The sequence below is a fragment of the Salmo salar genome, chromosome ssa11 (assembly GCF_905237065.1).
Source record: "Salmo salar chromosome ssa11, Ssal_v3.1, whole genome shotgun sequence".
In the NCBI taxonomy this organism is placed as follows: Eukaryota; Metazoa; Chordata; class Actinopteri; order Salmoniformes; family Salmonidae; genus Salmo; species Salmo salar.
In genome coordinates, this window is record NC_059452.1 from 74,393,832 (window position 1) to 74,421,009 (window position 27,178).

Consider the following 27,178-nt stretch of genomic DNA (forward strand, 5'->3'; position numbering starts at 1 on the left):
ACCATTTATTAATGGTTTATAATGCATTTACACATGATTAAATAGGCCTAATCATTAATAACGTCATTATAACTCCTTTGTTACCCCTAAAACATTAGAGAGGTAAGATAAATATTGATTTTGATGTAAGATTTTCATATTTTAGTATACGCTTTTCATATTCATGTGAAATTCCTGAGGGTGGCTACTTTGAAGAATCTAAAATGTCACTATTATCACTTATTCTACAATGCAGAAAATAGTAAAAATAAAGAAAAACCCTGGAATGAGTAGGTGTGTCCAAACCTTTGACTGGTGCTGTACAGTAGGTTGTAGTATGATATCTTTCTTCCTCAGTGATTTCACACACACACCACTACCGTTTATAACATAACGAAGTGACATTTCATCACCAAAGCACGTTTTCACCCAATCTGGGTAGAGTGGCTAGACACCCTAGTTATTGTTATAAACCTAAGGCCAGGATTCAATCCAAGGCATGTTATAGAGCAGTGCACTGGACAGCCGCCAATGCTTAACAGGAGATTGCATTGATGGTAAACACGGCAAATGTTGGCTCAAGCCAAAATGACCTTTAGAAGGCACAATGTTGATTGAATTCCGGCCTAAGGTTTATTACAATGTCATTTTTAGACCAAAGAAAGCAAGTGAATTTCACTGCATATTTATTTCAAAACATGACAGAGTATATGCATTTGCAAATTATGTTGAGGAAAAAAAAGAACATAAATCAGCAAAAATACACATCAAACAGTGATAAGCAGCATAATAATCATCGTACTATTCACCTGCTTAACATTGAAAATGTATAGCGTTGTAAAACATAGCTAAGTCAATCAAATGTGATTATAGAGTATGTATAAAGAACGTTCATGGCTTAATTGAATTGAATTAATTATAAATGCCTCTCACTGTATGCATAATAATATTTTCAGGATAAAATCATCATTCAACTATTTTTTAATAGTTACGTTTTACTCTAACCAAAAATATAATAATTGCAGTATGAGAACTAGGAAGGATCTCTTAGATTTCTCTTAGATTTCTTCCTAATAAGGAAGGGCAGACTATGTAAAAACAGCAGCTCAAAATAAAAGCGATATATTGTCAGATGAATGTCTCAGTACGTCTGACATAGATATCGTTTTACTCAAATCAGTACTGTTTCTTTATTTTTCTCCAAGGGAATACAGATCTAAAGACAGTAGCTTGTGAGAGATACACACATCACACATCAGGATGAACTCAAATACTAACACTAGGCTGGATTCTCCAAAGGGACAAAGACAGATCTTCAAATTCATGTCACACAAACACACCTCCAGGTGCGCACACATGCACCCACAAACTGATGTGTATTCTTTTTTGGTGTTCCAGATGTTCAATTAGGCATCCACCTCACTACATTGGAGAACTGTGTGTGCATATGCCCAGAGTGTGTGTGTGTGTATTTCAGATCAGTTCAGTGTGTGTCAGTTCATCATCTCCAAGCTGCAGCTCCTGCTATCATGTGTGATGGGTTTAAATGCTGTAACAACGTTGGGAGCACCACTGCCACGTGCCCGGTGTCTCCCACACTTTAGGTAGAGGAGACCGGACAGCTTACTATAGTTAAGTACTAGCATGTAAAAACACCGTAAATTCCATTAAACAACACCATGACAGTTCTACACACTGTTCCTCACAGTTCACCTTTTTTTATTTTGACCTATTTTGTGTGTGTATGTGGGTGGGCAACTTTTTGAAGTTGAATAATATTTGGGTTTGTGTTTCCTGGTAGTAGGCTAAGGGTTAGTTCGTTAGCCTGACTTGGCCTACGGCACCACTGGAGTGGGAGTTTAAGGGTTAACAGCACACACGTAAATACTCAAATCACTTCAATTCATTTTCTGACCAATACATTTAGGTAAAAAATATCCACCTGATAGGAAAGTGCCATTCTGCTTGTTTGTGTGTGGGTGTTGATCTTACCCATGTGACAGCCTGGGATGTTTCGACCGTCCCTCATACAATCTCCTTCATTCATCTGCAGATAGCCATTTGTTAATTAATGTCACTGCTTTAGTGTGACACCAGAACTTTTTCAGTGCCATTCAGTAAAATTACATATTGGCTGCGTCCCAATATCAACATATACCACAATGCACACCACTCTGAATGTATGCCCCAAATACATTTCTTCATTCTAAGTAGTATGCTCGTGTGTGTATGGGTAACCCTAGGTATGGGTAACCCAAATGTTTGTGGCGTCATATGGCAGACGTCATAACTGACTGTTTTTCACATGTTGTCAACATCTGACTACCTAGATAGAGCTTGTTTCTCTCTGGTTCCACAGCAGGCCTATGCATTAACACACCTTCAATGTGCAAGGAAAAACACAAGAAAAGAACGAAAAGAGAGAGATATTATAAATATAAAATAAACAACAACATCTTCACGTCACACAAAGAATTCTTGCTATCGAGGGGAATGAGTAGAGGGCTGGGGCCTAATAGTCCATGTTTGAAAGAGTGCCACTTGTTGGTTTGTGGTTCAGTTGTGGTTCACCTTTTGACTCTGTTGTGGATTAGTCCCTAGGTTACTGTAGTTAGTTCCTCTGTTTCTACCTAAACAACAGTAGCTGCCCTCTTGTGGCAGGACCTTCAGACCTCTAGATCCCACTACACTGCTTGCTTGTCCCCTTCTCCTTCTCTCCCTTGCACCTCTTCTCCTCTTGCACCACTATCCCTTGTCCCCTGTCCCTTATCCCCATCTCTTCTTGCACCCCTAGACCTGGTCTTCACCCCTCCCCTCTCAAACCATTGTCCCCCTCACCCCTTTTCATTCTCTCCCTTATACCCTTCTCCTCTAGCAACTCTTGTTCTCCTATCATCTTGTCCCTCTTACCCCTCCATTCAGCCTGGTGGTCTGACTTTAGTTAAAGTAGTTAATTAGTTCCCCTGTAGTACTTAGTCATGTCTGCTCTCTGTCCAATCCTCCCCTGGCTGGAGTCTTCTGTATGACCTCCTCCACTATAAGGGTCCATCCATTCCTCCCCTGTTTAGGCTAGTTCATTCCCAGCCTTGTGATCCTTTGCTGGGGCTCCAGTTCATCCGTTCATCCCTCCCCTGGTTAGGTGAACTCAGCGTCCAGCTCCTCAGTGCTGCGGCCCAGGGTAGCGGTGGTCCTTGTGGTGGTCTGCGTGCTGGTCCTACTGGAGGTGGAGTGGGTGGAGTGGACCTTGCCGATCTCCTCCAGAGCGCTGGCCAGAGAGTCCAGATCCCCTGTGTCCTGGTGCTGGGCCTCCCATAGGCTGAGGATCACCGCCGATGGGCTCTCCTGACGCGCAAAGTAACAGAGGTTCCTAGAGGGAGGGGAGAGGGAAGTGGGGGGGGAACAGAGGACACTGTTCATATCGAATGCTGGGGCTTGATGAGTAGTTGACCAGATGATTCAGATATGCTTGTACTGGAATAGATCCAACATGAGGTACTAGCTGTGGTTACTCAGGAAGAGGTTTGGGAAACACTGGACAAGAAGTATGAGGGGAAAAATTAGTGGATGATGAAAAGGAAGAAGGAAATCACCGCACCACCTTAGCTGTTGTTAAAACTCACATTCACCAGAGGGCACTGTTTCATCACAGTATCTCTCTCTCTCTCTCTCTCTCTCTCTCTCTCTCTCTCTCTCTCTCTCTCTCTCTCTCTCTCTCTCTCTGGTAGAGACATTCTCATTAAATGCTGCTGGCGGCTTCCACTGGTTAGAAAATACTCCCCAAATCCTTCTCCCATTCCCAAAATGCCTCATGTTGTTTACCAGCACAGTTTTTTGGTTTATGTCACACGGCTTATGTCACCCTTTTACTCAGTAAACTTTACCCCCCCCCCCCCATTTCCGCACTCCGAAAAGATAGATGGAAGATCAGAGAGAGGGGGAGGGGGGTTGCAGGATAAAGGGAGGGAGAGAGTGATAGTGGAAAGGGTAGGCTACGGGGAAACAAGACACCAGGACTATGTTTACACAGACAGCCCAATTATGGTCAAAACATCTGATCGCAGATGATCAGAATAGGGCTGCCTGGGTAAATGCAGCCAAGATGGCTAAAAAATTAGCCATCTATTATTGACTGTTTCTTCTTCCGCTGAGGGAATAGAGATCACCCAATATCGAACCGCTAAAATCCCCAACATCCTAAGCAAATACCGCTCTGGCAGCTATCACAGAAATACTTCTACACGAGGGAGGGATGGAGGGAATGAAGGAGGTAGAAAGGGACCTACAGTACTGTTCAAAAGTTTGGGATCACATAGAAATGTTTTTGTTTTTGAAAGAAAAGCAAAAAATGTTGTCCATTAAAATAACATCAAATTGATCCAAAATACAGTGTAGACATTGTTAATGTTGTAAATGACTATTGTAGCTGGAAACGGCTGATTTTTTATGGAATATCTACATAGGCGTACAGAGGCCCATTATCAGCAACCATCACTCCTGTGTTCCAATGGCATGTTGTGTTAGCTAATCCAAGTTTATCATTTTAAAACGCTAATTGATCATTAGAAAACCCTTTTGCAATTATGTTAACACAGCTGAAAACTGATTAAAGAAGCAATAACATTGGCTTTCTTTAGACTAGTTGAGTATCTGGGGCATCAGAATTTGATTACAGGCTCAAAATGGCCAGAAACAAAGGACTGTCTTCTCAAACTCGTCAGTCTATTCTTGTTCTGAGAAATGAAGGCTATTTAATGCGAGAAACTGAAGATCTCGAACAGTGCTGTGTACTACTCCCTTCACAGAACAGCGCAAACTGGCTCTAACCAGAATAGAAAGAGGAGTGGGAGGCCCCGGTGCACAACTGAGCAAGAGGACAAGTACATTAGAGTGTCTAGTTTAAGAAACAGACACCTCACAAGTCCTAAACTGGCAGCTTCATTAAATAGTACCCGCAAAACACCAGTCTCAACATTTTTTCCTCATAATACTATCATCAAATTATGAACTTGTTCTCTCGTTTTCTCTCTTACCACTCCAGCCTGAGCAACCGGTGGCCTGAGACCTTCCTGCAGTTTACCCAAATACACAATCTCCTCCAGCTATTGTGTATGTATGTGTCTCTGTGTATGTATGTGTCTCTGTGTATGTATGTGTCTCTGTGTGTATGTCTCTCAGTCTGTGTATTTGTGTGTGCGTGTGTGTACAGATATATAATGAGATCAGCCATGTGTGTCTGTGGCCTGGTCTCAGGTAGGGCTGCTTGGTGATAGCAGATAAGGATTGGCATCAAAATGAAGTTGAATGCATTCAGTTGTACAACTGACTAGGTTCCCCCCTTTCCCTTTCCCACGGTGGTGAAGGTTCAGACTAAAAACCAACCAGTATGCAAATGAACTGGGCACAGCCATGGGGACAATTGGTAGACAGAGTTGAATCAGTCAAGATCGATAATTTCTGTAATTTTGTCATTTCATGATGAGTCATATTGACCAAGCCAAAAGAGCAAACAAAGTAGACGATAGGCACATTTCTGTAGCGTGCAGTGTCATTATTAATCAATATAATTTATTAGACTACCTAAATTAAATGGACTTGAACGGGTGGTACTCAAGATGGCTGCTAGACAAATTTAAACATGGTGAACATTACACGGGCCAGTATAACAGTTGGACTAGAAATTAAGGATGGGGACAAGAGATTCTTTGTTTATAGTACCTGAAAGCGTTTCTGTGTGTGAATGTGTGTATGTATGAGTATATGAGTGTGTGTGCGCAAGAGCATGCGTATGGTATCTCACCTGTCTATGCAGAGTTTCTGTGCAAGCAGCTGCCAGTCCTTGCCCTTGGCGTTGGCTGTGTCGAAGGTGGCACAGATCCTCTGGCGGATGGAAAGTGGGATCTTGAAAGCCCTGGACCCCATCTGTGATGTGATGGTACAGTCCGACTGAGTGAAGAAGGGGACTACCTCCTTTTCACTCTGGAGGAAGAAACCATTACAGGATAAGTTTTCTTTCATAATTCAATGCATTTCTACAGATAACAGCGGATTATATGGCTTCAAAGAGTTAAACCGATGCAATATACAAGTCAAGAGCCCCCTGAGAGCTTCATTAAGAAAAGCTCTTCAGTCAAATCCGGAGACATTCACTCTAATGAGAGAGCCTATTAGTATAACAGCATCACCTACATTTGGGGTTTACACACACACACACTAGCATTAATATACACACACACACGCATGCATGTGCACGCACGCACACACACACACACACACACACACACACACACACACACACACACACACACACACACACACACACACACACACTAATGAAGACGGACACTCACAAACACAGGGCCACACGTGCGCACACACACACTCTTCCTCCCACATACACTCCTCCCCTTACCTCGACCACGGAGGTGTAGACCTGGAGGATTTGCTCCTGACCTTTGACCTGGCGCACACTGATCTTACAGGACAGCTGGGAGGAGGCGGGGCTGTAGCGCTCCAATGAGAAGGCACACTGCAGGGGGTGCTGGTTACTAGCCCACACCTGAGAGAATGAGAACTCCTGGAGGAAGAGAGAGACAGAGAGAGAGAAAGGAAGGGAGGGGCGGAGAGAGAAAGAGAAAGAGAGGAGAGAGAGTGAGAACCCAAAAAGGCGTGTGGTGTTGATGGTATCCTCAATGAAATGATAGGATATACAGAGGACAAATTCAAATTGGCTATACTTAAACTCTTTAACATCATCCTTAGCTCTGGCATCTTCCCCAATATGTGGAACCAAGGACTGATCACCCCAATCCACAAAAGTGGAGAAAAATCTGACCCCAATAACTACCATGGGATATGCGTCAACAGCAACCTTGGGAAAATCCTCTGCATTATCATTAACATCAGACTCATACATTTCCTCAGTGAAAACAATGTACTGAGCAAATGTCAAATTGGCTTTTACCAAATTACCATACGACAGACCACGTATTCACCCTGCATACTCTAAATGACAAACAAACAAATCAAAACAAAAGCAAAGTCTTTGACTCAATTTGGTATGAGGGTCTGCTATACAAATTGATGGAAAGTGGTGTTGGGGGAAAAACATAGGACATTATAAAATCCATGAACACAAACAACAAGGGTGCGGTTAAAATTGGCAAAAAACACACATTTCTTTCCACAGGGCCGTGGGATGAGACAGGGATGCAGCTTAAGCCCGCCCTCTTCAACATACACTGCTCAAAAAAATAAAGGGAACACATCCTAGATCTGAATGAATGAAATAATCTTATTAAATACTTTTTTCTTTACATAGTTGAATGTGCTGACAACAAAATCACACAAAAATAATCAATGGAAATCCAATTTATCAACCCATGGAGGTCTGGATTTGGAGTCACACTCAAAATTAAAGTGGAAAACTACACTACAGGCTGATCCAGCTTTGATGTAATGTCCTTAAAACAAGTAAAAATGAGGCTCAGTAGTGTGTGTGGCCTCCACGTGCCTGTATGACCTCCCTACAACGCCTGGGCATGCTCCTGATGAGGTGGCGGATGGTCTCCTGAGGGATCTCCTCCCAGACCTGGACTAAAGCATCCGGCAACTCCTGGACAGTCTGTGGTGCAACGTGGCGTTGGTGGATGGAGCGAGACATGATGTCCCAGATGTACTCAATTGGATTCAGGTCTGGGGAACGGGCGGGCCAGTCCATAGCATCAATGCCTTCCTCTTGCAGGAACTGCTGACACACTCTAGCCACATGAGGTCTAGCATTGTCTTGCATTAGGAGGAACCCAGGGCCAACCGCACCACCATATGGTCTCACAAGGGGTCTGAGGATCTCATCTCGGTACCTAATGGCAGTCAGGCTACCTCTGGCGAGCACATGGAGGGCTCTGCGGCCCCCCGAAGAAATGCCACCCCACACCATGACTGACCCACCGCCAAACCGGTAATGTTGGAGGATGTTGCAGGCAGCAGAACGTTCTCCACGGCGTCTCCAGACTGTCACGTCTGTCACATGTGCTCAGTGTGAACCTGCTTTCATCTGTGAAGAGCACAGGGCGCCAGTGGCGAATTTGCCAATCTTGTTCTCTGGCAAATGCCAAACGTCCTGCACGGTGTTGGGCTGTAAGCACAACCCCCACCTGTGGACGTCGGGCCCTCATACCACCCTCATGGAGTCTGTTTCTGACCGCTTGAGCAGACACATGCACATTTGTGGCCTGCTGGAGGTCATTTTGCAGGGCTCTGGCAGTGCTTCTCCTGCTCCTCCTTGCACAAAGGCGGAGGTAGCGGTCCTGCTGCTGGGTTGTTGCCCTCCTACGGCCTCCTCCACGTCTCCTGATGTACTGGCCTGTCTCCTGGTAGCGCCTCCATGCTCTGGACACTACCCTGACAGACACAGCAAACCTTCTTGCCACAGCTCGCATTGATGTGCCATCCTGGATGAGCTGCACTACCTGAGCCACTTGTGTGGGTTGTAGACTCCGTCTCATGCTACCACTAGAGTGAAAGCACCGCCAGCATTCAAAAGTGACCAAAACATCAGCAAGGAAGCATAGGAACTGAGAAGTGGTCTGTGGTTACCACCTGCAGAACCACTCCTTTATTGGGGGTGTCTTGCTAATTGCCTATAATTTCCACCTGTTGTCTATTCCATTTGCACAACAGCATGTGAAATTTATTGTCAATCAGTGTTGCTTCCTAAGTGGACAGTTTGATTTCACAGAAGTGTGATTGACTTGGAGTTACATTGTGTTGTTTAAGTGTTCCCTTTATTTTTTTGAGCAGTATATATATCTCAACGAATTGGCGACGGCACTAGAACAGTCTTAAGCACCCGGCGTCACCCTACTAGAATCTGAAGTCAAATGTCTACTGTTTGCTGATGATCTGGTGCTTCTGTCCTCAAATAAGCAGGGCCTACAGCAGCACCTAGATATTCTGCACAGATTCTGCTAGACCTGGGCCCTGACAGTAAATCTCAGTAAGACAAAAATAATTGTGTTCCAAAAAAGGTCCAGTCGCTAGGACCACAAATACAAATTCCATCTAGACACCGTTGCCTTAGAGAAAACAAAAAACTATACATACCTCTGCCTAAACATCAGCGCCACAGGTATCTTCCACAAAGCTGTGAACGAGCTGAGAGACAAGGCAAGAAGGGCCTTTTATGCAGTCAAAAGGAACATCAAATTCGACATACCAATTAGGATCTGGCTAAAAATACTTTAATCAGTTATAGAACCCATTGCCCTTTATGGTTGTGACGTCTGGGATCCGGTCACCAACCAAGAATTCACAAAATTCACCAAATTGAGACTCGGTTAAATTCTACAACCACCTAAAAGGAAGCGATTCCCAAACCTTCCTTAATTAACAAAGCCATCACCTACAGAGAGATGAACCTGGAGAAGAGTTCCTTAAGCAAGCTGGCCCTGCATTTTCTTTTTTTTTTTTGTACTGGCCCCCCATGGGAATCGAACCCACAACCCTGGCTTTGCACACACCATGCTGGCGTTGCAAACACCATGCTCTACCAACTGAGCCACAGGGAAGACTGTGTCTCAGAAGTTTCTGTCCATGACTGATGCACCCCAAAAAGCATTAAAGACAGAGTTAATGAGTACTTGAGATCACCGAGAAAGTCTGGACATGACCTGCTCTCCCTTATGTAAGGAAATAAGAACTTTACCATGTTTACAATAGTATGAACTGTAGGCTATGTTTACTTGTCAGACTGCACAGTAGCCTAGTAAACAAATGCAGGCGGCTTCTATCTTTAAAATGTTTTAAATGCTTTATTATCCAAATGTTTAAAGTGTGTGTGGGTAACCTCATGCAACTGCAAAATGTCAGATAAATCATATACTGTACAGTACTGTATTTCTTCATCAGCATCTTTATACTATCGTTAATAAAATAATGATAAAAATACTCTTTCAAAATGCAGATGTTTATTTCCTTATGGATGCATAAATAATCACTTTGGGAATAAATATCACTGAATGACAGAAATATTGGAACAAAGTAGGCTAATGAAGGTAAACAAATTGTTGCTTACTGGAAAATACTCATTCAAAATTAATGGAAGAGACAGCATTCAGAGGTCAAGACAGCACTGCTCTGAGACAAGCATGGGGACTGGTCTTGATAAATCAATGAGATGTTTATTTTCACTGAATCTCTGTTTGGCTATTGGTTAGAGTACAATTAGGATGTGGAAATGTTATGCTCTTAGTACTGTAGCCTACTCCTGACCGTCATGTTGTACAGCGCCATATTTTCCGTTCCATCCTAATGGAAACCCAGAGGGTTTCATTTTTGTTTTTCTTGGAATAGAAACACCAAAATATTAATCAAATTAATTAAGCTACATTTGATATGATCAATCCCATATACTATGTTCTTAACCTCTTGACGGTCGCCTAGGATAGGGGGCGCCACAGCGCATTTTGAAAAAGATTCGTGCCCATTTTAAACGGCCTACTACTCAAACTCAGAAGCTAGGATATGCATATAATTAATACTTGTGGATAGAAAACACCCTAAAGTTTCTAAAACTGTTTGAATGGTGTCTGTGAGTATAACATAACTCATATGGCAGTCAAAACCCCGAGACAGATCGAAACAGGAAGTGGAATTCTGAATTGCGGACTCAACTTCATCACGTTGCCTATTAATCACACCGTGAGCTATGGTTCACTGAGCACTTCCTATTGCTTCCACTAGATGTCCCCAGTCTTTACAAAGTGATTCGAGTCTCCTACTGTGAAAACTGACAGAATGACACGCTGTGGAACGTGGTCACACGGAGAGGGCCATCACCATTATGACGCCGGCGCCCGTGGCTACCCTCCCGTTTCGAAACGTTTATAAAGACAATGCAATCGTCCCCCTTGAATCTTATTGGAGCTGTGGTTGAAAAAGGCCCTAAAGATTTATGTTATACAACGTTTGACATGTTTGAACGAACCTAAATAAGAAAAAAATGCATTTTGTTGAAAGAATAGTCCCGCGGCCACGGAGCTTTTGGTGCAGCCTTCAGAACGCGCTAACAACAACAAGCTAATGGAACATAAAGGATTAACTTTTTTGAACGAAAATACATTTGTTGTGGACCTGGGATACCTGGAAGTGCCTAAGGATGAAGATAATCAAAGGTAAGGGATTATTGACAATAGTATACAAGACTAGATTTGATATGCGATTGTTCCAAGATGGCGCTGACCTGTATTGCTAGCCTATTGTTCTGAATATCGCATCCCCTTTTATCGCAAAGTGTGATTACCCAGTAAAGTTATTTTTAAATCTGGCATTACAGGTGCTTTCAAGAGATATTCATCTATAAATCTTAGAATGACAATATTACATTTTAAAAATGTTTTCGAATAGTAATTTAGTAAATTGTAGCACTGTTTCATCGGATGCATTTGAAGGAAAATAGTTAGTCAACGTTACGCACCGATGTAAAATGCTGTTTTTATATATAAATATGAACTTTATCGAACAAAAGAATGCATGTATTGTGTAACATGATGTCCTAGGTGTGTCATCTGATGAAGATTGTCAAAGGTTGTTGCTGCATTTAGCTGTTTTTTGGTTATTTGTGATGCATGTGGTTGGTCGGAAAATGGCTATGTGGCTACTTTTACGATATACTCCTCTAACATAATCTAATGTTTTGCTTTTGCTGTAAAGCCTTTTTGAAATCGGACAACGTGGTTCGATTCAGGAGAGGTGTATCTATAAAACGATATAATTTGAAAAAAAAAAAAAGTTTTCAATTCTCTAGTACAGCCAATATTGAAGGCTATCAAATGCTTCTCAAAGATACCCTCTGGTGGTCAAACTAGCACTAACTAGCATTAATGGTAACAATAGCTGACAATTAAATAACGTGCCATAGAATTCTGCGGCAGCCCTCAAGGTGTGCTGCAGTATGATACAACTTTAAAAGGAAAAACCACTGTACCTGCAGATTCATGCAGGGTAGTAATGTCATGAGTTGGGATTATGGTTAACTGTTTAGCTAGCTAGCTAGCTAGCTACATGTCTTATCAAAAGATTCCACTATGCAAGTATCCATTTCAAAAGAATGTCACTGCGACAACTGTTGATAGACGTAGCTGGTAATTTCGCTAAGGCTATCTGCTCCGATTTCAGAGCACGGGTAAGATAGTCTAGCTAGCTACATTTTCAGATATTACACATTTCAAAATTTGACAGAAAGTCGTTTTCATTTCAAGTTAAACTTGCCTAGTTAAATAAAGGTTAAATAAATTTAAAAAGTGTACTGTTATCTAGATAGCTAACGTTAGCTGGCTGGCTCGTTAGCAAATGTTACGAGTATGATCTTATTATTCGTATCTCAGAGTCATTTTCTCTGCCAATTATAGCCTAATGCTAGCTAGCTAGCTAACATTGAACCTGGTTGGTTAGCTACCTGGTGATTCATGCAGTGGAATAACATCATGAATTGCGATTATTGCTCATTGTTTACCTAGCTAGCTAGCTACATGTCTCAACAAAAGACTCAACTATGGAAGTAATCATTTCAATAGAAATAGACGTAGCTGGTAAATTCGCTCTGGCTATCTACTCCGATTTCAGAGCACTCTCGTCTGAGTGCGCCAGAGCACAGAATAACTGACGAATTTACGAACTCTCAACACCCGTTGAATATGGCCGGTGTCAGTAAACATTGTCAAAAAGTGCAAATTCTTGCCAGCAGCACAGTTGCAGTCACCAACACTCTGGATAACATAGAAACAGCCTGACTAGCTCTGCTAGAGCAAGTAAAATGGTCAGTGAGCTGTTCTCTCATTTGTGTCTGGAAGTAGCTAGCAAGCTAGCCAACGTTAGCCAGTTAGCTTGGGTGCTTGACTGCTGTTGTTTGGAAAGAATGCTCAGATCAACCCTTAAAGAGATGGGTGGGGCTAAAGTTTAAGAGGCTGTGAACAATACTGAATGGGTGTAGACAAAGAAGAGCTGTCCAGTAGGTACCAAAACATTCAAAGGCCATTTTCTCAAAAGTGAGGTTACAAGTTTATTAACTTTCAAAGCAAAATTACTTTCCCATTGTTCCTCAAATGTAATGTATGATATACCATTTTGTAGCTCTGTGTCCCTGCTTTTATCCAATGTAAAAAACACTACATAAGACTGAATCAAGGCGGTCAGTCACATATTAAATACCCTTTAGTACGGCTGACCCCATTTAGACAACTGGTCGATTGTTTGGTCGATAGGCTGTTGGTCGACCAATATTTTTTGTTGTTGAGCAGTGGTTGGAAATAATATATATAAAGAAAGGATGGTACACGAGACACCTGTCTGATTCATACCTGACTGAGTGGACTAATCCATTGCAGAGGCCGTGGGGATGGCACACCAGTAGTACATTTACCATTTAATTAATGTAGGCCTATAAATGTGCCCATTTGGGGATCTGATACTATTTCTGATTGTCTTAACTCATTATCACTGTGTAGCTTCTCAAATAAAAAATGTTCTTTGCCTCAAAATAAATCTGTTTTTACATCCACTGAGAATGACAATAGTTCCTCAACGTAGCCTATTTGAAAAATCTTTCCAGCTCGATCCCTTTCCATAACCACTCAGCATGAACAAGGAAAAAAAAGTATTCCTCTGATCCATTACAAATGTCATAAAATAGGCCTACCTGATTACTTCTATCCTGTGCGAAAATAGTCTACAGCTGTCTGTTTGTCCAGAGCTCACTGGTGAAGGAAACTCTGAGGGCCCAGAATATTTCATCCAATGTTGCAAGTTTGCTAGCACGATCGGGCTGGATCAAGTTAATAGTTGATACAATGTCTGTTTCAAGTTCCTTGCAGACAGGCCATGCGTAGTCAATGTGATTTATAGGATATTTATTTTTAAAATTGGGATATTTTCTACCTGCAGGCTGCAATGTTTTTATTTTTTGGTTTATGTAGGCTATTTTTACATATTGGCAATAGAAGTTCCTTTTAGATTTGTACCATTTCATTTAGATAGAATTTGGATTAACCACATGATATTGGTTTTGAGATATGAAGACTTCGTTATAAATGAAATTGTTCCATGAAAATGTGCATATGGAAATCATAACTGGCATGCAGATCAGTAGAAATGGTATGATAACTTGGCACTTCAAATGGAAAAGATTGCCAACCGTTGGTGTAGCCTATTACCGTTATCTTTAAGAGGATAATGGCAGAATCTGCGAAGACCAGCAGCAGCGGGCAACAGGAGGAGGCGTGTCGGGAACAGGATTTTTTCTTCTGGTTAGGCTATATCGATCTCAGGCTCCCTCTTTAGTATTTTGTGTCTTCATTTTTAATTGCAGTGCTTAAAGGATCAGACAAGCTCAGTAGCCTACATATAGTTGATTTGTTTAAAACATACTGTAGGCTCTGTCTATATATTGAAAAATACATGTTTAAAAATGTCTACCAATCGATTGGTCGAAAGAAGAGACGACTCTCGGTTGACCAAGATTTTTTGTAGTCGGGGACAGCCCTAAACTATAGACCTAATCTAGCTCTGGGCCCATATTCACAAATAGTCTCAGAGTAGGAGTAGTGATATAGAATTCATTTGGCCTTTTAGATCCTAATTAATAAGATTACATGAATGGGGGGACCTGATCCTACATCAGCACTTCTAATCTGAGGCACATTATGAATACAGGTCCAGGATGACAAGATCTGCTAAACACAATGCCTGAATGCAAGCTAATTGTATTGCCCTCTTTCCTATATTTCACCTTTTAACTGCTAGTTAAAAGGTCCAAAAATAGCTTCTTAGCAAAGAGTGATTTCTTAAGAAAGAATTTTGCTAGGACTGTCTAGGAGTGGTCTGAGTGGTGAGGTCTGGAACTCTATGTCTTATTGGTCTATTAACTAATTTACAGGTTGAAATTTCAGGCTGTCTTTTCAAACAGCTCTTACACTAAAAGGGCATTATCATCATTTTCATAATTTCACAGTATTATTCCAACCTCATAGTGTGGAAATATATGCAAAACACAGGAAAATCACGGTAATGACTGCACTGGGCTTTTAAGACCAGACCAGGTCAATGATCACTTTAGCCACGACTTCAGCTAATCGTTGAAGGGCAGCAGCCTCTTGGGGATGTGTTTGTGTATCCATGAGCAAACTGAATTGGAGGTGGCCAGTCTTAAATGACTTGCATGTTAACATTCCATTCTTCAAAGTCAATTCAGTTTATACATACTGTGTAGTTTCAATGACAAACAAACAGCAAGTCAATTAATATGTTGTGTGTGTGTGTGTGTGTGTGTGTGTGTGTGTGTGTGTGTGTGTGTGTGTGTGTGTGTGTGTGTGTGTGTGTGTGTGTGTGTGTGTGTGTGTGTGTGTGTGTGTGGAGAATATAGTTCTGGTCCCCTGCTGCTGTCCCTGCTCTTTGATGTGACCACAGAGGAAGAAGAAGGGATGGTTAATGGAGGAAAGGACTCTGATGAAGGGATTGTGGTGGAAGGGAGGTTTCTGTAATGATGGGGTTCCATGCACACCCACACTCCCTCTCTAACCCCCTCCCACACACCCCCCGACACCCGCTCCCAACACATTCCTCCATCCCCTACCTGGCAGGTGGTGAAAGGCTTGATGCTCCAGAGGAACTGGGGGACGTCCTGGATGGAGAGCTGCAGGCTGAGGGAGTTCCCCCTGAACAGCAGGGTCTTGGGCTCCTCCAGGAGACAACCGCCCCTCACCCGCTCGGCCGACGCCACTTCCTGATAGGGAGATGAGGGAAGGTGAGATAAAAGGGTGAGAATTACATTAAATCCGGGTGTGTTTACATAGAAAACCAATATTACTCAGTCACAACCCCTCTCCTTCATCTGCAACCCCCATGCACTGCAGTGAGAAGCAGTGCTCTGAATAGGGTTGCAAAGCTACTGGTAATTTACCAAAGTTACTGGAATCTTCTGTAATTTTATATATATCTGTGTCCGTAGGCTATTTTCTCAAAGAACCATATCGTCTTTCTACTAAAAACTCACGGACAATACAGACTCCGTATTTTCCGTGAGTTTTTAGTAGAAAGACAATATGGTTCTAGAGAAAATAGCCTAATTAATGAAAAAAGCATCTAATCAACAATTACCTCTGCAACTCATCCAAATATTGACTTTTTTCACAACTGCCAACAGTTTGCCGCCAAAACATTAACAACAAATACATATTGACATAGTAAAATAAAATAAAAGTGTGTAAATAAATCTAAAGGATATTTCATGCTGAAAGCCTCATATTAAAACACCAATGGTATTCCCTAAGTTGATGGTTTATATTTAGGAAAATGTTTTACAGCTTTGTCATTCTATGTTTTATTTTAAAATCATCTTATTTAATTATTTCATATATTTAACATGTGACAAGGCCACACGGAGGGCCAGAGACACCTGAGATAATGTGAAGTACCCAAAAGGGCCACTAGATGTATTGTGACAGATTACATAACATCCTTGAAAGATACGAAATTCTGGTAAATGTAAAAAGTTTCCAGTAATATACCCTCCCTTTGCAACCCTAGTTCTGAACAACTAACTCCCCCTGAATATCTAAACAGCTCTAACCAGTTACATTAAGCAGCTCATGGGCAGATTAGGTATTCAGTTAGCCCCCTTTGCAAGAGAAAGCAAGTGGAAGAATTGCTTTAAAGGCATTTTTCATCATTTAGAAAGAATTCCATAATCATGTCACGCGAAGAATGAAACCTCCCAAACACACAGTGAAACAAATAAACAAATCCTGGCATCATAACGTCCAATAAATAAGATCAGGCAGCACAATTCCCCTAAAATGCTGTTTCAGTTGAATTAATTGACATCACATGAGAAGCCACACAAAGAGACAGAAATCAAGCCTAATCTTCCAGAATAGCATTTCCTATTGATGAAAGGACTTTGGTGATTTCACGCTTTTTGGGTTCTCATCCGTGGGTATTGTTGTGTGATTCTCTAGGGAGGCCGGGAGCATTAGTGAGTGTGTGTGTGTCTTTGTGTGTGTCTGTGCGTACGCATGTACTGTCTGTCTGTCTGTCTGTCTGTCTGTCTGTCTGTCTGTCTGTCTGTCTGTCTGTCTGTCTGTCTGTCTGTCTGTCTGTCTGTCTGTCTGTCTGTCTGTCTGTCTGTCTGTCTGTCTGTCTGTCTGTCTGTCTGGTAGTCTGGGTGTCTGGGTGTGTCTGCCGTCTCCATCACAAAGTGAAAGGCGTAGGCCTGGGTTTCCCAAACTCGGTCCTGAGGACCCCAAGGGGTGCACATTTAGGTCTTTGCCCCAGCACTACACAGCTGTTTCAAACAATCAACTCACGATTAAGCTTTGATTATTTGAATCAGCTGTGTAGTGCTAAGGCAAAAACCAAAACGTGCACCCCTTGGGGACCGAGTTTAGGAAATGGAAAAATCGCAACCCTGCTGGGCATCGCAAGGGAAATCATTCGTCGTATGAAGCCCAAAAAACCCCACCAAAACAGTACAAATAAAAAGGGCAGAGTGACAGAGACAGAGAAAATTGGCTGGTGGGTTCCCCAAATGCAATTTCTCTCCATTCACCATGCAAGGCTCCCTTCTGACTGATGCGTCCAGAACTGAATCTGCTCCAATGAGCCAAGATCTGTCAAATCACAACCTCTCTGGAGAATAACACACAGATTTAAAGCAACTGGTTGCTGTCAGAGGTGTGTGTGTGTGTGTGTGTGTGTGTGTGTGTGTGTGTGTGTGTGTGTGTGTGTGTGTGTGTGTGTGTGTGTGTGTGTGTGTGTGTGTGTGTAGGTGTGTGTGTGTTTGTCTTTTTGTGTGAATGAGGCAGAAAGAGGATAATGGGTGTCGATATGAGAGAGAATGAGAGAATGATTGAAATTAGTTTGTGTGACAAGGCCATAGCTACTCTTCATCGAATACGATCCATACATCATCTCTTTACAGAACTAAAGAGAGAATGCACACACACACTCTCCCCCTAACTATCTCTCTTTCTCTTTATCCACCCTCCGTCTGTAATGTGTGTGCTCCCTTGCCAGGTTCATCACACCGAATGGAATGCTAAAAACGTTTAATTAACACACTGCAAATATTCAATTAAGCCCCAGAAAGAAGACAGGGGACGAAACATTGCAACGTTGTCTCTTGTCTTTGTAATTAAAAGTCCCTCCTCGTCGCCTAGTTGTCGAGCAGTCTCTCTCTCTCTCTCTCAATTCAATTTAAGGGCAATAAAAATGAACAGTTGTAACGCCCTGGTCATAGAGAGGGTTTTTTCCTCTGTTTTTGGTTAGGCCAGGGTGTGACATGGGTGGGCGTTCTATGTTCATTTTCTATGTTGGTGGTTTAATTTGTTTCGGCCGTGTATGGCTCTCAATCAGGAACAGCTGTAGAGCGTTGTTACTGATTGAGAGTCATACATAGGCAGCCTGTTTTTCCTTTGGGGTTTGTGGGTGAATGTTTTCCGTATAGCTTCTGTGCCTTATGGAACTGTGTAGTCGTTGTTTGGTTTATTTTTGTAAGTGTTCACTTTTCTTCTAATTAAAAAGATGAGCATTCATATTCCCGCTGCATTTTGGTCCTGTGTTCCCGACGACCGTTACAGAAGTAAACATTACACTCACAGAAGTTCCAAAATAATAAAGAAATGTCAAATGTCATATTATGTATATATACAGTGTTGTAACGATGTGCAAATAGTACAAAAGGGAAAATAAAAACATAAATATGGATTGTATTTACAATAGTGTTTGTTCTTCACTGGTTGCCCTTATCTTGAGGCAACAGATCACAAATCTTGCTGCTGTGATGGCACACTGTGGTATTTCACCCAGTAGATACGGGAGTTTATCAAAATTGGGTTTGTTTTCAATGTTCTTTGTGGATCTGTGTAATCTGAGGGAAATATGTGTCTCTAATATGGTCATACATTTAGCAGGAGGTTAGGAAGTGCAGCTCAGTTTCCACCTCATTTTGTGGACAGTGTGCACATAGCCTGTCTTCTCTTGACAGCCAGGTCTGCCTACGGTGGCCTTTCTCATAGGCAAGGCTATGCTCAGTAAGTCTGTACATAGTCAAAGCTTTCCTTAAGTTTGGGTCAGTCACAGTGGTCAGGTATTCTGCCACTGTGTACTCTGTGTTTAGGGCCAAATAGCATTCTAGTTTGCTCAGTTTTTTTGTTAATTCTTTCCAATGTGTCAAGTAATTATCTTTTTGTTTTCTCATGATTTGGTTGGGTCTAATTGTGTTGCTGTCCTGGGGCTTTGTGGGGTCTGTTTGTGTTTGTGAACAGAGCCCCAGGACCAGCTTGCTTAAGGGACTCTTCTCCAGGTTCATCTCTCTGTAGGTGACGGCTTTGTTAAGGAAGGTTTGGGAATCGCTTCTTTTTAGGTGGTTGTACAATTTAACGTCTCTTTTCCGGATTTTATAATTAGCGGGTTGGCCTAAATCTGCTCTGCATGCATTATTTGGTGTGTTTTGCGTTATTCTCTTATCTCCGGTGGAGCGTGAAAATCTGACGGAAGAAAGAAAGTCGCAAAGTGGAGGCGTGACGATGGATATGTATGCACACACACGAAGTAGCCACCCCAGACTGATCACTAGAAACAGACTTTTATTTGGGATGTTTGAAATGGTCCTGAGAACGTCGATATACAGTATGCCTTCCTCGGTGCGCACCAAAAAAAGGAGAAAAAAACAATTGCCCAGCACTGGGATGCTAGGAGCTGGAGAGCACTGCTCAGACCACTGTGCTATGCCAGTTCACAATGCTCTAGCAAGCCGTGTGAATACTGATGATACCTGATGGTTATAGCGTGTCGTTTTAAATTATTTTGTTTTAAGCCTTCCCCAAACCATAGCCCTAACCTTTACGCCTCTATCCTAAACTTAACCATTTGAGTTGTTTTGTTTTAACCCTGTAACCACACAGAATTTACCCTGCAACCACACAGAATTAATGCATAAAAAATTGACATTCATCCATAATACGTCGAATTTCGAAGGGAAACTAGGCGATCTTGTTGGCCACCCATCCATTCACCCATCAAGCTATCCATCCATCCATTCACCTTCTCCATACCTGGAATGCGTAGGGTGTGTCGTCGACACAGTACACTCTGAGGCTGTATCCCAGTGGATTGGTGTTGTCTGCACTACCGAAAACGGCCAACCTCAGCCTCTTCACAGCCTCCTGGCTCAGAGGCTCCCCCACCAGGGCGTAGCGCCCTGGATGCTCCAACAGCAGGTGGCAGCACTGAGCCTCCAGCAGACAGTAGCAGGAAGTGCTCTCCTCCTCCACTGACATCACTTCCTGTGGGAGAGGAAGAGAGAAGAAAATAAGGAGTTAGGTGCGGGTTGGGGCCTCAATCTGATGGTTTTTAACGTGGAAAAAAGCCTGGGGATGGATAAAGAAGCAATCAGCACATTGGGCATCGTGAACAGTAACGTGATTACCACACAACCGTATGCATAGGTCATTACTCATTCATTCTGTGCTCAATTCCCCTCCTAAATCACCTACTGCACCATCCCAGTGACCCTGTGGCCCTCTGTACTAAGCTTATAAGACATGGTTAAACCCTATAAAGCCAGGCTGCATAATATAGTAATGTAATCCGCTGGCCTAGATGCAACACCTGGCCCATTAGCTCTGCAGCAGACATAAGGAATCTACTTTTTATATAGCTCATCCTCACCAGACAGCCAGCCAGGCAGGCAGGAGAAAAAATGATGGAGTCAAACGCCTCAAAAGCTTAGCAGCATTAAAGGAAAATGTGAGAAAGAAAGAGAGGAGGGAGAAAGAAGGTGAGGAGGAGGGGGCAGAGAGAGAAAGAGAGAGACAAGAGGGATGGGAGACAAGGGGAGAGAGAAAGCGAGAGAGACAGAGAGAGACAGAGAGAGAGAGAGAGAGAGAGAGAGAGAGAGAGAGAGAGAGAGAGAGATTGAGAGGGAGCGGGAGCGGGAGAGAGATGCCTTCCATCTCTGGTAATGTCACTAATTCCAGCGATGGTTCACATTTGAAGAGGTTTGCCTGGCATTCTGCCTGAGATAAAGGGCTCATTATTTCACAGTAAAGGAGACAGGTTGCGCCACGGCTCCTTCACACGGGCAAGACGAGGGTGGCCTCTCTCTCTTTCTCTCATCTCGGTCTTTCTCGCTTTCTCAATTTAGTTCAATTCAATTACCAATTTCTCTCTCCCTTTTCACCTTCCCTCTCCCATTCTCTCTATCTGTCTTTAAACATCTCCCTCTCTCTCTTTCTTCTTTATCCCTTCTTTTATCTTTTCCTCTTCCCCCTGCTCTCCCTCTCTCCAGTCAGCATATAACCCACAGCGCGCACACACACACTCATTCGTCGACTGGTCTTTGATAGCTGCCTTTTGTGCAGCAAGCGTCTCTCGCCAGCAAATCATATCCTGTGTAAATGTCATAGGCAGTGAATAGGCCTGGGCCTTTGACCGTCACAGGTCAACCGCAAGGCACAAGGAGCTCTGAGCTCCAGGGTCAACTCTGCCTAGATGAGCTACCGGTCACTCTCCAACACTCCTTTGATGAAGTAAGTTAAACATTAAAGTTCCAATGTAGCTATATTATCTCAATATTAAATCATTTCTGGGCAACAATCAAGTACCTTACTGTGTTTGTTGTCAATCAAAATTATACAAAATAAACAAAAATACCTTGTTAGCAAAGAGCAATTTCTCAAGCAAGAATTTTGCTAGTACTGTCTGGGAGTGATCTGAGTGAGGAGGGAAAAACTGAAAACAAACTGTTATTGGCAGAGAGATTTGGAACTCTCTTTCTTATTGGTCTATTGACCAATTTACCACCTGGTGATGACACCAGGCAGGCCACAACTCCATCTCACCAAAACAGGCAGAAATTGTAGGTGTTTTTTTAAAACAGCGCTTACACTAAAAGGGCATTATCATAATTTTCACAATTTCACAGTATAATTAATTTGTTGTGTGGGTGGAGAATATTGTTCTGGTCCCCTGCTGCTGTCCCTGCTCTTTGATGTGACCACAGAGGAAGAAGAAGGGATGGTTGATGGAGGAAAGGAATCTGATGAAGGGATTGTGGTGGAAAGGGATGCTTCTGTAATGATGGGGTTCCACGCACACCCACACGCCGGTCCCCTCTCAGCCAGTCTTATCAAACAGATCTTACAGTAAAAGGGCATTAGTTTATTTTTCAAAATTACACAATATTATTCCAACCTCATAGTGTGGAAATATAAAATACAGGACAATCACGTTTTTTTACTGCATTGGGCCTTTAAAAGAACCTCGCTGATACGTCTGCTGGGCTGGATAGACGGGTGGATGGATGGAAAAAAATGGAGGGTGTTGATTGATGTCGGAGCTCAGAGCTTGAGAGAACGAGGGAGTCCCTCCGAGAAAGACAGAGTGGGATGTTATAAGAGGCAGAGTTTTTTTTGAGAGGTTGGTTGGACTTGAGCTTTCACTACTTTTCAAAGAAGTCCATGCTAACATGAGTGAGTGAAATAGTTCCTCCCAACTGGCAGCTCAATGAAACTCAGTGGAATAGAGGTTGAGAAGTCAGTATGAAGAACAGAATATGTGGAATTTAGATTATGTGACTGAATCTTATTCTCAGTTTTAGGGAAAAAGACAAGGTGAACACTGAACATTCCGGCTTTTTTGTAAGGAGCAAAGAAATCAACTGTTTTCTCAATCTAGTATATGGAAATGTTTCATTGGATGTGAGCATATTGGCTGACATTTCCCTGCACATTAATAGCCCACGAAGGAAGCAAAGTTGTAGAAAATAACCGTAACATTTTAAATAGATGGCACATAATCGAATCCCCGAGCTGACAAGGTAAAAATCTGTTGTTCTGCCCCTGAACAAGGCAGTTAACCCACTGTTCCTAGGCCATCATTGAAAATAAGAATTTGTTCTTAACTGACTTGCCTAGTTAAATATAGGTAAAATAAAAAAATATCTGGGCCAGTTTTGATTTGATTTGATCACAGTGGCAGGCGTTTGCATCGTCTGGAACGCATTTTAATGTTCTTTACTTGAACTCCGGTTAAATAAACTCATGGATATTATAAAAGGAAAGTTACAATATCAATTGCGAATTATACAGAGTCTTTTATACAGAGAAAATGTCACACTGTTCCTCTAAATGTTCTGAAATGTTGTCAGGATAATCTCACCTCCCACTTGTTATCCTGTGTCTGCCTCTTGAGGCGGATGCTCCAGTTATCGGCGGCAACCTCAGCGCAGTGGGCTATCGTCATGGCGACGGGACAGGAGAGGTCAAGGCCCAGCGGACCGTACGTGACCTCTGGGCTCAGCAGGACCTCCTGTCTCTCTTCTGATAGGGTACTGCTGAAAACACACATACAAAAACACCAGGACGGGTTTAGACTCCAAACTCTCCACAGACAGTGTACATGAGAGGAACATGAAAACCAGAATAGGGCATGTTTCTTAAACAGTGGGTAATGGCTTTACATGAGCAAGAGCAAGAGGGGAAAAAGACACATTGGCATATGGTCCCATTCTTGCGAACACAGAAACGTTGATGGGGCTGCCATCAGTCCAGAAGGGCCTGCACTACTACACATATTTTTACAGCCCAGCGCTCAATGAAAACTGATGACTGCTTGACTTCATGCTATTTGAGCCTCAACCATCCGTCAGTCCTGCTGCTGCAGGCCTGGGGGTCAATCTCACTGTGGGTAGAGTGGCCCTGCTATCCCTGCTGTCACAGGGCCAAGCTGGTGTCCCCCGCCTAAGCCTGAGTGACAGGTCCGATTAGCGACCAGAGGCAGAGTCAGAGGAGTGATTTCAGCTAAACTGATTAACTGGACACTCTAATGAAGGGATCAGGACCACTGTTTGTTGGTGTTGAGTGAAACATCACAAACATCTAAATACTGACTGGCTGGAATAGGTCTGTTTGGGTACACAACCTGTTTTTAGGAGGAAACAAGTTGGCTAGCATTCTACTGTGTTGGGTAGGCAAACCATCAACGGAGAATAAAAACATATGCAAGCATACGACTGTGTTATATTGCTTTCTGAAACATCAGTTGAACACGATATGGGGTGAACAAAGTGAGATCAACCTCGCTCGCCACAGGATTTTCACTCTGCTTTATCATTATTTATTTTTCAGATAATTATCAGTGCCTATTGTGTTCAATTTGTCTCCATTGTTCAAATGAAAGCAATCAGCAGCATAACATTGACAGGGGTTATGATCTCTCATCTAAAAATACAGAATAAATAAGCCAACAGTTTTGAAAGCCTGCAGCTGTCCTGCATATATGTGTTCATGTGCGCACGCATGTTTGTGTGTGTATATGTTTGTTTGTGTGTGTGTGTGTGTGTGTGTGTGTGTGTGTGTGTGTGTGTGTGTGTGTGTGTGTGTGTGTGTGTGTGTGTGTGTGTGTGTGTGTGTGTGTGTGTGTCTTTGTGCGCTATGGTAATTAGGCCCAGTTGTTAGAGGAACATCAAGGTTACCTGCAGATCGGACTCTGATAATTAGCCTGAAGAGAGGAGAATAAAAAAACATTTGCTTTTCAAAGAAAGCACGACTCGGAGCAAAGATGAAAAACTACAAATGTTTCATGGTTCTGGCTTGAGTATCTCGGGAACAAATATAAATGATTTGTTCAATGGAATTAGTTTGAGAGGTGGATCAGGTAGGGTGACTTTGTGTTATTGATGTTTTAATAATGGATTGGAGTGTTTTCATGTTGGAATGATTTGACTGGCATTGTGATGCTGAATGATATTCTATAATCCACTGAAACTCTTATTCTGAAAACATGCAAACAAATAGTCTACCATTTTTTTACACATAAATTACCTCCGTAAACAAGATAAAAAGGTCAAGTGAATAGTAACATGATTGCAAACAGAGAGTGGTTTGACTGAAGGCCACCTGAAGTAACCCCTAATCAACACTCCCCCTCTCACTCTCGATCGTTCATCCCTCTATTGCAACTCCTCCTAACAACCTCGCAGTCTCCCTCTCACACCTCCATTCTTCGTCAGCCACACTTTCCCTTTTCACTCCCTTTCACTCGATCTCTCATTCACACTTGGTCACCGATCGGATCTCTACAGAGATCTCCTGACCTTGTGTTAAGGCCACGGGCTGTACCGTGGTGGCCTGACAAGGATCAAACAATAACTGCACTTCAAGGCACTAACACCCCGTGGGGATTTTATTGTTTCATTTAGAAAAAAATACATCATAACAACCTTGGATACTGTTCCCTATGGAGTTTCAAGCTTTTCAGTGCACAACAAGACCTCGTTAGCTCGCTGAGTCGAAGCCAAGGCTTTAACACATTAGATGAGGCTAGTGCCATGAACTACCTCTGCTACAAACACGTGGCATTAAAAACACTGAAGAACAGACACACTTTCTGCGTGCGTTCAGCATAAGGCTCCCCAACTCCTCTCAATACAAACTTTCCAACTCAACTCAGCACCGCTAACTTCGACGGTTAACTGTTCTACTGATCTCTCAATAATATCTAATAACCCCCACCAAGACCTCTAGACTGCAGTGTGAAGACTTCCCTAGTGAGGACAAGCCTCTCATCTCAGTCTCCATACTGCAGCCCTGGAGCCACGAAGGCTGAGCTGATCGATTCCTATCCTGCAGCCGAGTGGAGATCCACCGCTCACCGCCTCATGTAGTTGGATTCGTCCTGAAGTCTGAATAGGAGGAAAACATTTTATTTCTCCCAGGGTCTCTCTCTATGCGCTTGTCAAAAGATTGTGATTGACAGCTCAATGGTGCGCTGCCCTCCAGACTCCCTCTAATGCCAGGCAGGAAGTAAACAGCAAACAACCTTATCGGGACCAGGCAGAAACCTAAAGGTGTGGGCTCAGGGAGATCAAGGAGTGTTTAGAGTAGCGCACACCTCACAGGACAGACACAGGCAGTCCACCCCTAAGCTCTGAGGTGTAAACTATAGGTGACCTTTGATCCTTATCTTTACCCTCGCTACCCAGAAGCCTCTGGGGTGCTCTGAGAAGGAGGAAGAGGGAGGAGGGATGACATGATTGTAGCCACATTTGATCCCATGCAAGTGACAATCAATGTCACTTATTTAAACTCCTTGAGAAGTCGAAATGTCATTTCATTGATGCGGCCAACCTGTTAACCAGGTTGTCAGGGGTGATAAGTTGTTGGGATGGTTTCATCCAGATGTGTTCGAGGTATTACACATTTTTGGTCTGCAAAGCAATCACAAACAAAATTATCCAAAAAGACTGACTCATGGTGGCTAGATAACTTCTTGAAGCCTCTCAAAGAAAAGTCAACAGTATTACATTTCTTGTGAATGTCTTTTAACTGTCGTGCCATTTTCGCTTTGAGTAATAGCCTCGTGAAAGTCTTGACAGCTAAGTCATGGCAATGGGCTCTCCATAGCAGACAATAGTTACCTAGACTCTCTCTTTGTCTGTCTTGTTCTATCTGACAAATGATGGCAGATACCCTTAACACTGAAGACTTTAACATTCACAGCCTTAACTAGTCACACAGGAAGGAGGGGGCTGAGTCAGTCGCTCAGGGCTATGCTGCAATCTGCAGGGCCGTGTCTGCAACTGCCAGCCTCTTCCTGACACATCAAGTCCTCCCCTGTAGAGTGTGCAAGATGAGCTAAGGCTGCATGCTGGGCAGTGTATATAGCAGTTCCTCAATTAAACGTTTTCAGGTTACGTCGCAGTGCATTGAGGTATATTTATGGTATATAGTACGGTATATTGCATCACCGCAAGGGGGAGTTAGAATGCTGATTATGCTTTTAGGTTCGGTGTAAATCATTGGTACCCAGGCGCTAATGTGTCTCTTGATGAATGGGTGATAGAAACCAGACAGAAACTGATCATTGTAAACATTGAATTTGAATTAACTTAATGATAAGGATAAAGAATGGCGCAGCCATATAGCCTCGGCTACTAAGCACAGATGAATAAAACTCAAAACATGCTATTCTGTTCTTTTGAAATACATTATCTTAGTATCATGTTTTTTATGACCTTCCTAAATGAAAGCCTCATATAAAGCACACAATTCGGTCTTGATGCAGTGAGGGGCGCAGAGAAATAAATAACATTTAATTGGTAGTAGGCCCGAATCTAGATTCTATCTGAACCAATTAAAACATGCAA

General features: G+C 42.7%; 1 protein-coding gene across 3 annotated transcripts in view; it reads right to left on the reverse strand.

Annotated features, from left to right (window-relative positions):
- Positions 1 to 648: 648 nt before the first annotated feature.
- LOC106563138 (netrin receptor UNC5D) overlaps positions 649 to 27,178 on the reverse strand; it is a 339,367-nt gene continuing 312,837 nt past the window's right edge. For 2 of the 3 annotated variants that reach the window (XM_014128394.2, XM_014128391.2), the window contains 6 exons: positions 23,191 to 23,365; positions 20,085 to 20,315; positions 15,605 to 15,754; positions 6,389 to 6,553; positions 5,777 to 5,955; positions 649 to 3,346 (listed from right to left, as the gene is read on the reverse strand). In XM_014128394.2, the coding sequence (XP_013983869.1) occupies positions 3,115 to 3,346; positions 5,777 to 5,955; positions 6,389 to 6,553; positions 15,605 to 15,754; positions 20,085 to 20,315; positions 23,191 to 23,365 (1,132 nt within the window). In that variant the 3' untranslated portion in view covers positions 649 to 3,114. The remainder of the gene's footprint in view (positions 3,347 to 5,776; positions 5,956 to 6,388; positions 6,554 to 15,604; positions 15,755 to 20,084; positions 20,316 to 23,190; positions 23,366 to 27,178) is intronic. The other variant, XM_014128393.2, reaches the window with a different exon arrangement.